The sequence below is a fragment of the Podarcis bocagei genome (assembly GCF_964188305.1).
Source record: "Podarcis bocagei genome assembly, chromosome: 2".
In the NCBI taxonomy this organism is placed as follows: Eukaryota; Metazoa; Chordata; class Lepidosauria; order Squamata; family Lacertidae; genus Podarcis; species Podarcis bocagei.
The window spans coordinates 709,623-720,859 of record NC_138126.1 but is presented as its reverse complement, the minus strand read 5'-3'; the positions used below and the strand labels follow the sequence as shown (position 1 = coordinate 720,859).

Genomic DNA, 11,237 nt, shown 5'->3' with positions numbered 1-11,237 from the left:
AGCTCATGAATATGCAAATAAAGTGGCACCGCCTCCTCGTGAGCGAATAGGGGATAGCGTGCCTATTAATCAGCTCCGAAGGAAATTGGGTGGAGCTTTTGCTCGGGAGGCAGGGCAGGAGGCATGCAGCCCGACCCTGTGCATTTTGGGCTGGCGGAGGGGCGGCGATGGCGCTCTGCTGGAGGGGTGCCCGAGATTATTGGGGGGGCAGAGCCCCCCAAACGAATTTTTGAGGGGGCTCGGGCCCCCTCAGGCCCCATGGAGTCGGTGCCTATGGGTGCCAGGGTTGGGGGCTTCCATAAGGAGACTCCCCAGCAGGTGCCGGAAGTGCCTCTTCAGTTCCTGCGGGAAAAGAGAGAAGAGAGTGTGAATGCTGGGTTGGATTCTGCAAGTGTGTGACGAAGAAGAAGAAAGAGCCTTGAAGGGAAGTCAAAACAAAGGACATACTTCTCTCTCCTTCTCGGCCCCATTCAGCACAGCCTCCAGCGTCCTGTGCAGGATGGCACTGATCATATCGCAGCTGAATTTGGGCCTCATCCTGCTGCAGAGATGAAAGGGAGAGGGTTAGAGTCTCCCTTGCCCCTTCTCCCTCCCGCCTGCTCTTTCCCCCTGGAGTTCTGCCCCCCACCCACAACCCCATCCACGCCAAAGACCCCAGTCGCCTTAGCTGGAAGAGGGCCTCCAAGGCAAGGGCCAGGGTCAGGGGCCGATCCCTGAAGTGCCCCAAGGGCCCCATGATGTCCTGGAAGAACTCGGAAGCACCTGCTGTTCCGCCTGCAAAATGCTCTGATCCCAAACTCTCTAGCCCCACAACTGGCTCTGCCACGATAAGTCCTTTTGCTTCTAAGGTGCTTGGGGGATCTCTGTTTCTACGTTTGCTGCGGGGGGCTTAATAATATCACTGCCCGTCTGCACTCTGTGAATTAAGCAGGGCATGGATTTGCAAGCATTTGTAACTTCTGCCACATAATTTGCAGGTGGAACTCAAATCGGGAGAGAAAAGGGTATATGCAGCCTGCTCTTTCCATGTGGGGGCCACATTTTGTGGTGCATGCAAGTTTAATGGTGGGCCATAACATTAAAGGGACGCGGGTGGCGCTGTGGGTTAAACCGGTGGCGCTGTGGGTTAAACCACAGAGCCTAGGACTTGCTGATCAGAACGTCGGCAGTTCGAATCCCCATGACCGGGTGAGCTCCCGTTGCTTGGTCCCTGCTCCTGCCAACCTAGCAGTTTGAAAGCACGTCAAAGTGCAAGTAGATAAATAGGTACTGCTCCGGCGGGAAGGTAAACGGTATTTCCGTGTGCTGCTCTGGTTCGCCAGAAGCGGCTTAGTCATGCTGACCTGGAAGGTGTATGCCGGCTCCCTTGGCCAGTAAAGCGAGATGAGCGGCACAACCCCAGAGTCGGCCACGACTGGACCTAATGGTCAGGGGTCCCTTTATAACATTAAAGGCAGATGCGTGGGGGACCTGTCTGGCCTAAGTGGGGAAAGGAACCATCAAATTCGCTCATAAAACCTCCCTGGCATGGGAGCACATGAATTCCAGAGCCATGGGCACATGAATGCTTCATAGTCTGTTGTTTTTCTGTGGAATTCACATTTGGAAATATGCCCAGTCGCAAGGAGCACATACCTGCTTCTTTCCAAAGGAAAATTTATTCTAAAATAAATTAAGAAGTCCTCAAAGAGGCAGACCTGTTCCAGTCCCCACCTCAGTCTCGAAGGGCGAGGAAGCCAGTGCAAATTTATCAACAATTTCAGCAGACGTTGTGTCTAAAGAGTGCAGCAGCTATCTTTGGGCTGACCAAAATTCTGGCACCTTGGCTGAGTGTCCTGGAGCATGCGCAGAAATCCTTGACCTCCAAGGGGGATGTAGCATTTCAAAGACTGCAGGGCAAATGTGCTCCTGAGCATATGCAGAATCCTTTTCCTCTGGTGAGGTGTGGGGAACCTTTGCCCCCCCCCAGCTCTTGCTAGACTGCAACTCCAGCGGTACCACGAAACAGTGGATGTGTGATTTTTTTGCTTCTGCCTACAGACAAAAACGTGGCGTAGAGTATCCTGGTGTTTTTATTTTGTTTCAATATAAAAATCATATGAATTCATGAGGATCCATGTTTTTGTGGTGCGGCTAAGTGTTGGATCCACGTTTTTTATAGTCCGGTCTGTAGGCGTGCCTTCCAGGTGTGATTTGACACTGGATTTGTTGGAGTTATTTTTTAAAAAGTGGAGGATCCATGAGGATCCGTGTAGATCCGCCTTTAACCCAGACCCTTTTATATCCTAAACCGCCCTGTGCCCCCCAAACCCCTCCCTCCCTCCCCGGAGACAAAGCGCCGCCCCCCACTCCGATGCCCTGCACCAGAAAGACCGATTGGGGGACGCCTCCTTTTGGGGGATGAGTCCAGGGGTCACTCTGCAGCCCTTGTCCCCCAGGACCCCCCCGACAGGGCAAAAGATGAAGAGGGGGCTACCCAACTTGGGGGATCCCCCCATACAGAAGCTGAGCAGACCCCCTTCTCCCCAAAGCACCCCAAGAGAGGATCCCAGGAGGGAAACTGAGGCGGCAGGCAGAGGAGGGGGGGAGAGACCCCCAGCCCCACCCCTGGGAGGGAGGGGCTTCTGCTCCGAAGGACTCCCCCCCCCTTATTTCCTGGCCTTTTTAGGAACGCAGCTCAGTGCCTTTTAACCCTTGGCGTGCCGAGCGCAGCTGAATCTGCCCTCTCTTCTCTCCGCGTTATCCCGATCTTAAGCAGGAAGAACCCAACTCAAAGATGCTTAACTTGGGGCGCGGGGGGGGGGACCCCTTGCCCTTCCGAGCTGCGCTGCGCCTCGGCTAGAAAAAACGAGGAGCAGGAAACCCCACCCTAGAATTAACAGCTGTTGAAAAAAGGATCTGGTCCTCTTTCTGGCCAAAGGGAGAGAATAGTTCAAAGCGCCGGCGGGGGGGGGGGGAGACACCTCTCTGGGGGTCTCACCTGGTTCCCCCTGGACGGGAGAGAGAGAGAGAAAGCGGGTGCCCTTGGTTCGCAAAGAGTTTCTGCTCTGCCAAGGATGCGCAACTCGGTGAGCCTCTTCTGTTTCCTGCCATGGGGTGCCTTGGGGAGAAGGGGGGGGGGTCCCAGGACTGCAAGGGAGGATGCTGGGGGGGGGGCAGATTCAACTTATGCATGGGAGGCCCTCCAAGTCGAGGTGCAGAGGGTGTTAAGCATAATGCTGAAATGGGAATGTTGACTTACGTTAAATTACCTTTCCTCTTGCCCAGTTGGCTTTCGGGGGATTGGACAGGTAAGTATCTGGCCCTTAGAACAAGGAAGTGGGGACCCCACCCCACTCATCTGTCTGCAGCACTTTGGAGCTTCCTGGTCTGCCCCGCAGAGGACCTTAAGGTCTTTGAATAACCATAGTTTAGAGGGCCCTAAGGAAGTCAGACTATCCTCCACCAGGGCCAGGGCCTTCTCAGTGGTGACTCCAACCTGGTAGAATGCTCTGTCCCTGCAAGATTGAAATTCCTTCCGCAGGGCCTGTAAGACGGAGCTATTCCGTCTGGCCTTCAATTTGAATTTAGCCTGATCTTTTATTTCCCTTCCTTCCCTCCCCCTCCCCTTTTTATGGAGATTACCTGCTCTGGGATCCCGCAGCTCATTCTCCCCTGGTCTCCTCGCTGGCCCAAATAGGACTAATTCAGTCAGCTAGCCCTGGGGATCATCTAATGTTTATTGGATGGATTTCCCCCCAAATTGATTTTTGAATTCTGAATTTATTGTTATTCACGTTTTATACTGTATTTTATGCTTGTTTTTTTGTTGCATCAATTAAGTGTTTTAAATTTGTTGTTAGCCGCCCTGAGCCCAGTTTTCTGAACCGGGAAGGGTGGGGTATAAATAAATAAAAAATTATTATTATTATGCTGCAAAATGAAACCGAAGCAGGGAAGAAACAGGCTGTCCAGCCCTGATTCCTAGTAAGTCTTATCCACACATGCTCAGGTAACCTCTTTCTTCTAGTGCACGCTTGTCCCAACAGGTAGATCGTGATCTATCGGTAGATCACTGGAGGTCTGTGATGGATCACTGGCTCCCCACAAAGAAGCTCAACAAATTTGCCTCAACAAAAATTTGCCCAAACAAAAAAGTGGGTAGATCACTGCCAGTTTTTAACTGTGTGTAGATCGCAGTCCCTTGGGAGTTGGCCACCCCTGTTTAGCGGTTCTTCAGTTTTATCACAGAATTATGGATTTGCATTGTAGGATTTGTGAGCACCTCTAAATCAGACAGACAGACAGAACGTGGCAGAAGATTCCTTCTGATTCCTTCTGATCTCTTGGAGGCTTCCTAAGAGCACAGATGGATGAGCAAGACTCAGCTGGTCCTGAAGCGGGAAGAGACCGTGATATGCAAACTGGGAGAAGTGGGGGATTCTGGGGAAACACCATGCAAAGGATCCTGGGTGAGGAAGACATTCCCTGCTCCGATGTGCAGAGCCAGCCGTTCAGGCAGTTCTGCTACCAGGAGGCCAAAGGACCCCGAGAGGTTTGCAGCCGACTCTGCTGCCTGGCCCATCAATGGCTGAAGCCAGAAAGGCACACGAAAGCTGAGATGGTGGACCTGGTGATCTTGGAGCAGTTCCTGGCTGTCCTTCCCCCAGAGATGGAGAGCTGGGTGAGGGAATGCGGAGCGGAGACCACTTCCCAGGCAGTGGCCCTGGCCGAAGGTTTCCTCCTGAGTCAGGCAGAGGAGAGGAAGCAGGTGGAGAAGCAGGTGAGAGAGACTTTCCTCTGGATACTCCCAAGGGGCTCCAAACCAGAGGGAGAGTATCCCAAAATATGGTACTAATGTCCCATCCCTTTATGGATAGGATCCAAGGAATGATACCTGCCAAGTTTTTGCTTCTGTCATTCTTTCTCTGATCCTTCTCCCCATTCCCTGTTTTGAATCCTTGTTGCTCTTTCAGATAAAGAATCTGTTAGCAGAAATGGACCTGGATTCCTGTGAGGCGGAGAAGACTCCGATGGACACCAGAGAGAAGCCACTGGGTATGGAGAAAGGAGTTATTTCTCTCTTTGGTCACATTCTGTTGCTTTTGAAAGTAATTTGTGGGTTATTTTCATCTTTTCGTAGGGGAGACACTAGAGGCCAAGAGCCCAGGGGAGGAGAGGTGTGTTTTTACACAACTAAAATATGAAATGGGTAAAATATCAGAAGGGAATAAGCAAGGGAAACTTTTGCAAAGGCCCGTCTGCAGTTAGAGATGCAGTCCTGAACCTCAGAGAGAAGCAGGCATTCATGGCTTCCCACTTCCCTTTGTCTCTGGCAGGTGACAGGATGATGCCGGCAAGACCTCCTCCTCATCAGTCTTTTCATGGTGGTGAAGGGGAAGCAGCGGCTATGGAAGCAGATCAGGTAGGGGGCAGGAGACTTGTGGGGAGAGAGGTTGAGGGGTGGGGCTGGCAAGAGTGACTCCTTCCACCTCCTGCTTTCTGTCAAAGGTGCCCTGAAAAAAGGTGGCAAATGACATTATGTGCTCAGAATAAGGTCTAAACCACTGAGCCTCTTGGGTTTGCCGATCAGAAGGTTGGCAGTTCGAATCCCTTCGATGGGGTGAGCTCCCGTTGTTCGGTCCCAGCTCCTGCCAACCTAGCATTTCGAAAGCACGTCAAAGTGCAAGTAGATAAATAGGTACCACTCCAGCGGGAAGGTAAACAGCGTTTCTGTGCGCTGCTCTGGTTCACCAGAAGCGGCTTATTCATGCTGGCCACATGACCTGGAAGCTGTGCACCGGCTCCCTTGGCCAGTAAAGCGAGATGAGCGCCGCAACCCCAGAGTCAGCCATGACTGGACATAATGGTCAGGGGTCCCTTTACCTTCCCTTAGAACAGCGGTTCTCAACCTGCGGGTCCCTAGATGTTGTTGGACTACAACTCCCATCATCCCTGAGCTCTGGCCTTGCTAGCTAGGGGTGATGGGAGTTGTAGTTCAACAACATCTGGGGACCCACAGGTGGAGAAAGGCTGCTCTAACGGGAAGTAAAATAACTTGGTTTAACTGTATACAATTGGAGGAATGGACAAAGAAATTGGTAAGAGAAAATAAGGAATGTCGAGAATATACAAAATTCAAAAAGGTGATTATAAAAAAAGGAAAGATGAAGAAAAATATAAAAGGGGAAACCAGTGAAATTTACAAAGTCGTGGTAGAATCGGAAGATCAGCAAGATCAACTAAAAGGGGTGTGCGAAAAGGAGTTAACAGGTCAGATAAATAGTCAGAGCTTGGGGAAAACATGGGAGAAACATCCTCTGAAAAGGATATCTATAAGAAAATAACTATACTGTAAGGTAGTATGGAGGTGGTAGTAACAGCAGTAAGACTAAATCAAATAGACAACAAACATTTGGTGTTATGTTGGAGGGGATGTCAGGAAACTGGGACATATATTCAGATGTGGTGGGGCTGTAAATTTGTACAAAATGTTTAGCAAAGGGTGTTGAAGGAGATAAGAGAAATGGTAGGGTTAAGGCTGAATGAAAGTCCAGAAATACCATTGCTATAAATCTATGATAAGGTTAAATGTATGCAAGCTATGAAGGACTTAATCACAAATTTGTTGCAAGAATTATCATAGCTAGGAAATGGAAAGAAACAAGGTGGATTTCAAATAGAAGACTGGTATAAAGAAGTGTGGGATATAGCAATTAATGGTAAATTAATGTTTGCTGTCAAAGTAAGAAGGGGAATGTGGAAGAGAATTTATTTTGAATTCAGAACCAGTGAAGGCGGTGAAGGTCCTGTGTGATGGTCTGGAGGCGGTTGGAGGATGGATGGCGGCTAATGGATTGAGGTTGAATCCTGACAAGACAGAAGTACTGGTTTTGGGGGACGGGGCGGGCAGGTGTGGAGGATTCCCTGGTCCTGAATGGGGTAACTGTGCCCCTGAAGGACCAGGTGCGCAGCCTGGGAGTCATTCTGGACTCACAGCTGTCCATGGAGGCGCAGGTTAATTCTGTGTCCAGGGCAGCTGTTTACCAGCTCCACCTGGTACGCAGGATGAGACCCACCCTGACCGCGAATTGTCTGGCCAGAGTGGTGCATGCTCTGGTTATCTCCCGCTTGGACTACTGCAATGCACTTCATGTGGGGCTACCTTAGAAGGTGACCCAGAAACTACAACAAATCCAGAATGCGGCAGCTAGACTGGTGACTTGGAGTGGCCGTCAAGACCTACATTGGCTTCCAGTATGTTTCCGGGCACAATTCAAAGTGTTGGTGCTGACCTTTAGAGCCCTAAACGGCCTCGGTCCAGTATATCTGAAGGAGCGTCTTCACCCCCATCGTTCTGCCCGGACACTGAGGTCCAGCTCCAAGGGCCTTCTGGCAGTTCCCTGACTATAAGAAGCCAAGTTACAGGAAACCAGGCAGAGGGCCTTCTCAGTAGTGGCGCCTGCCCTGTGGAACGCCCTCCCACCAGATGTCAAAGAGAAAAATAACTACCAAACTTTTAGGAGACATCCGAAGGCAGCCCTGTTCATGGAAGCTTTTAATGTTTAATAGGTTATTGTATTTTAGTGTTCTGTTGGAAGCCGCCCAGAGTGGCTGGGGAAACCCAACCAGATGGGCGGGGTAGAAATAATAAGTTGTTGTTATTATTGTTATTATTGTTATTATTACTACTACTTTGTTAAAAAATCACTATAAATAAAAAATCACAATAAAATGCACAACAATTCCCTCTTTCTTTTAGGGTCCGGTGTGCTTTGATGATGTCACCGTTCGTTTCACAGACGAGGAATGGGCGTTGCTGGATCCTGACCAGAGAGCTCTGCATAAGGAGGTCATGGAGGGAAATTATGGGATCCTGGACTCTCTAGGTAAGGCTCCCTGCTGGATCGTAATATCTGTTTTCAAACTCCAAGCGTATCTCTATCTGATAAACCTCCAATATTTTGATGGAGCTCAACAGGACAACCTACAGCACCTGGAATTCTCACACCCCCATGGAGAGCTATTGCCTGTTTCATGTGCGAATATTGTTCCTCCAGTTACGGCTTTTTCAATCACGATCAGACTTGTCTGAACTCACCGTGCCGTTTTAAATGTAGGAGTGATTTGGGAGATCGAGGTAGCTTCTGCCAGGTGGTTTTTTTGTTTTGTTTTGTTTTGCTTCTGTCCATTTTCAAAGGAGATGACTGACCTTGGAGATGGACTGGATTCCATGAATGGGCCAAACAAAATCCATCCCAGGAAAGGACCAGGCTTTTATAATCTCAGGTTCCCTTAAGTATGTAAGTTAATACCAGTCAACAAAGGCAGTGAACTCTGTAGTAAGGTCTCACGTCTAACTCTCTTCAGCTCGTCCTCTTTCACAAGCATTCATTAGCATTGTTCTAGAATTACAGAAGGGATGTGGGTGGCGCTGTGGGTTAAACCACAGAGCCTAGGACTTGCCGATCAGAAAGTTGGCGGTTCGAATCCCCGCGACGGGGTGAGCTCCCGTTGCTCGGTCCCTGCTCCTGCCAACCTAGCAGTTCGAAAGCACGTCAAAGTGCAAGTAGATAAATAGGTACCGCTCCGGCGGGAAGGGAAACGGTGTTTCCGTGCGCTGCTCTGGTGCACCAGAAGCGGCTTAGTCATGCTGGCCACATGACCCAGAAGCTGTGCGCCGGCTCCCTCGGCCAATAAAGTGAGATGAGCGCCACAACCCCCGAGTCGGCCACAACTGGACCTAATGGTCAGGGGTCCCTTTACCTTTACCTAGAATTACAGATTCCATCTCTTCCTGAGGCTCTAATTAGCTTCTTTTCTTGTTTGTAGGTAATGATGAATTAGAAATGAAGAACGAAGGAGAAATCCACACAGAGGAGAAGCCTTATCGATATTTGGAGTGTGAAGAGAGCTCCAGTAAGAGCTCCGATTTCACTTCTCATCAAATAAATCCCATTGGGAAGAAACCCTATCAGTGCTTGGAATGTGGAACGTGTTTCAGTCAGAGGGCCCATCTCACTTCCCATCATCGAATTCACACAGGAGAGAAACCGTATCAGTGCTTAGAATGTGGAAAGAGCTTCACTCGGAACAAAAGTCTCACTTGCCATCAGAGAAGTCATACAGGTGAGAAACCCTTTCAGTGTTTGGAATGTGGGAAGAGCTTCACTCGGAAGGAAAGTCTCACTTCTCATAAGAGAATCCACAGTGGGGAAAAACCTTACCAGTGTTTGGAATGTGGGAAGAGCTTCCACGCAGGCACAAACCTCCGTCAACATCAGAGAATCCACTGTGGGGAGAAACCATTTCAATGCCAAGTGTGTGGAAAGAGCTTCATTAGGAAAAAAGATCTCTCCTCCCATCAAATAATTCATACAGGTGAGAAACCCTTTCAGTGCCTGGAATGTGGAAAGAGCTTCAGTAAGAGAGTCAATTTAATGGCCCATCAAAAAACTCACAGCGGGGAGAAACCTCATCAATGCTTAGAGTGCGGAAGGAGCTTCACCTGGAAGAAGCCCTATCAGTGCCTGGACTGTGGAAAGAGCTTCAGTCAGAGCGCCCATCTCTTGGTCCATCGGAGAATTCATTCAGGGAGGAAACCCTATCAGTGCTTGGAATGCGAAAAGACCTTCAGTCAGAGCGCCCATCTCACTGCCCATCAAAGAACTCACCACAAGGTGAAGCCATAGCAACGGCTGTCTTTAGGAAACGTTAATTATCATGCAAGTGAGGCTTGCAACGGCGTTCTTGGTCTTCGGCCACCCAGCAAAGAAGTTGACCGTGCCTCTCAAGACCGTTGAATGCACACTTGACATCCAATTGAGAAGCAATTCATGTACTTCCACCTCAAAAGCCACCAAGTTGCAAATTTGCAAATTTGTGGTGCTCCTGACGACCACTGTCATCTTCAGCATAACCAGGATGATAGTGGTGTTAGCTTCAAGCTCTTCCTGGAGTCTGCTGAACACACACAGGAAACTTCTTAGAAAAGCCACAAGTTTCACGCTTTCCTCTGTGAGAAGGTTTAGTCAAGAATTCCGTTGCTGCCGTTCTCTGTCTAATAATTGACAGAGGACGGCAGCAATGGAACAACACGGCTTACTCCAGGGGTAGCGTCGGACACCCTTTCCCAGGCCATGTGGACAGAGCCCCAGATCTTGACCAGAGGGACATTTTTGTCAGGGGCTCGCATATATTCCTCAAGTAGGTGACCCTGTTCTCCTTCTGTCCCAGTGTTAACTGAGAGAGTCTGTCACAATGGATGAGGTGTTTATGAAACTGTGCTGGATGCTTGCATGGTCTCTTGCCCAAGGCGTTGCTTCTCTCTTCACATAAGGCCTTGTGCACCACATACTGTCAGTTCTAACACTCCCAAGAAGTCTTCTCCTCCAGATTTTGAAATGTGCAACTTTTGTCTATATAACTTTAGCCTGTGTGTATCCTGCCTACCAAACTATCACCTGCGGTCTATCATTCAGCTATTACTGAATGTGAAGGTCTCTGTTGTAACATTAGAACAGGTTACAATATGCTTTGAAGGTTCTTTTATTATTATTATTATTATTAAATATTTTCTTAATTTAAAAAAGTGTTTGCAATGTCTCTCTCTCATATTCCCCCCCCCCATGTAACATTTTTACAAATTGGTTTCATTTGTTGAGACATTAGGAAGAAAAGGGGGAAAGAAGTGGAGGGGGGAAGATGGGTGGGGGTGGGGTCAGGTGGCAATGTTTCTATTTTACTTACTATATGTGGGGTTTGGTATCAGCGTCGCTTGTGCAGGTTCTCTGTTGTTCACTTGTGTTCCTTTGGTGGTGAGAGAGGTAGGGGTTGGACTAGGGTGTAGTGGTTCATTTGGGGTTGGCTGTGGTGGTCTTTGTTTTCGTGTGTGAGGGGGGTGGGTGGGTGTTTTGGATCAGGTTAGCCATATTGATTTGTATGCTGTTGGTGGATTATTGTCATTGTCTTGTTGGGCTCTGTGTGTGATAAAGGGGAGCCATACCGGGGTGAAGGTGTCTTCTTCTATTTGTCCCTGTGTCAGTTTTAGTTTATTGGTTAATTTTTCTGGTAGGGCTGTTTCCCATACTATTTGATACCATCGCTCCATGCTTACTCCTGACAGGTCTCTCCAGTGTCTGGTTATGGTGTTTCTGGCTGCTGAAAGTAGGTGGGTTATGAGTTCTTTGTGGTGTAAGTGGGCATTATTGTCTTGGAAGATGTTTAGTAGGGCCAATTCTGGGGTGATTTCTAATACT

The 11,237-nt window shown here is 49.1% G+C and overlaps 1 protein-coding gene across 1 annotated transcript; it reads left to right on the top strand.

The window, feature by feature from the left end:
• Window positions 1–3,662: 3,662 nt before the first annotated feature.
• On the top strand, window positions 3,663–9,671 carry LOC308579713 (uncharacterized protein; the record flags this gene model as incomplete). Its single annotated transcript, XM_081180646.1, has 5 exons — window positions 3,663–4,762; window positions 4,956–5,037; window positions 5,319–5,404; window positions 7,742–7,868; window positions 8,812–9,671. The coding sequence occupies exons 1-5, from the start codon at window positions 4,349–4,351 to the stop codon at window positions 9,669–9,671; spliced, it is 1,569 nt and encodes a 522-aa protein (XP_081036772.1). The 5' UTR covers window positions 3,663–4,348.
• Between the last annotated feature and the right edge of the window lie 1,566 nt (window positions 9,672–11,237).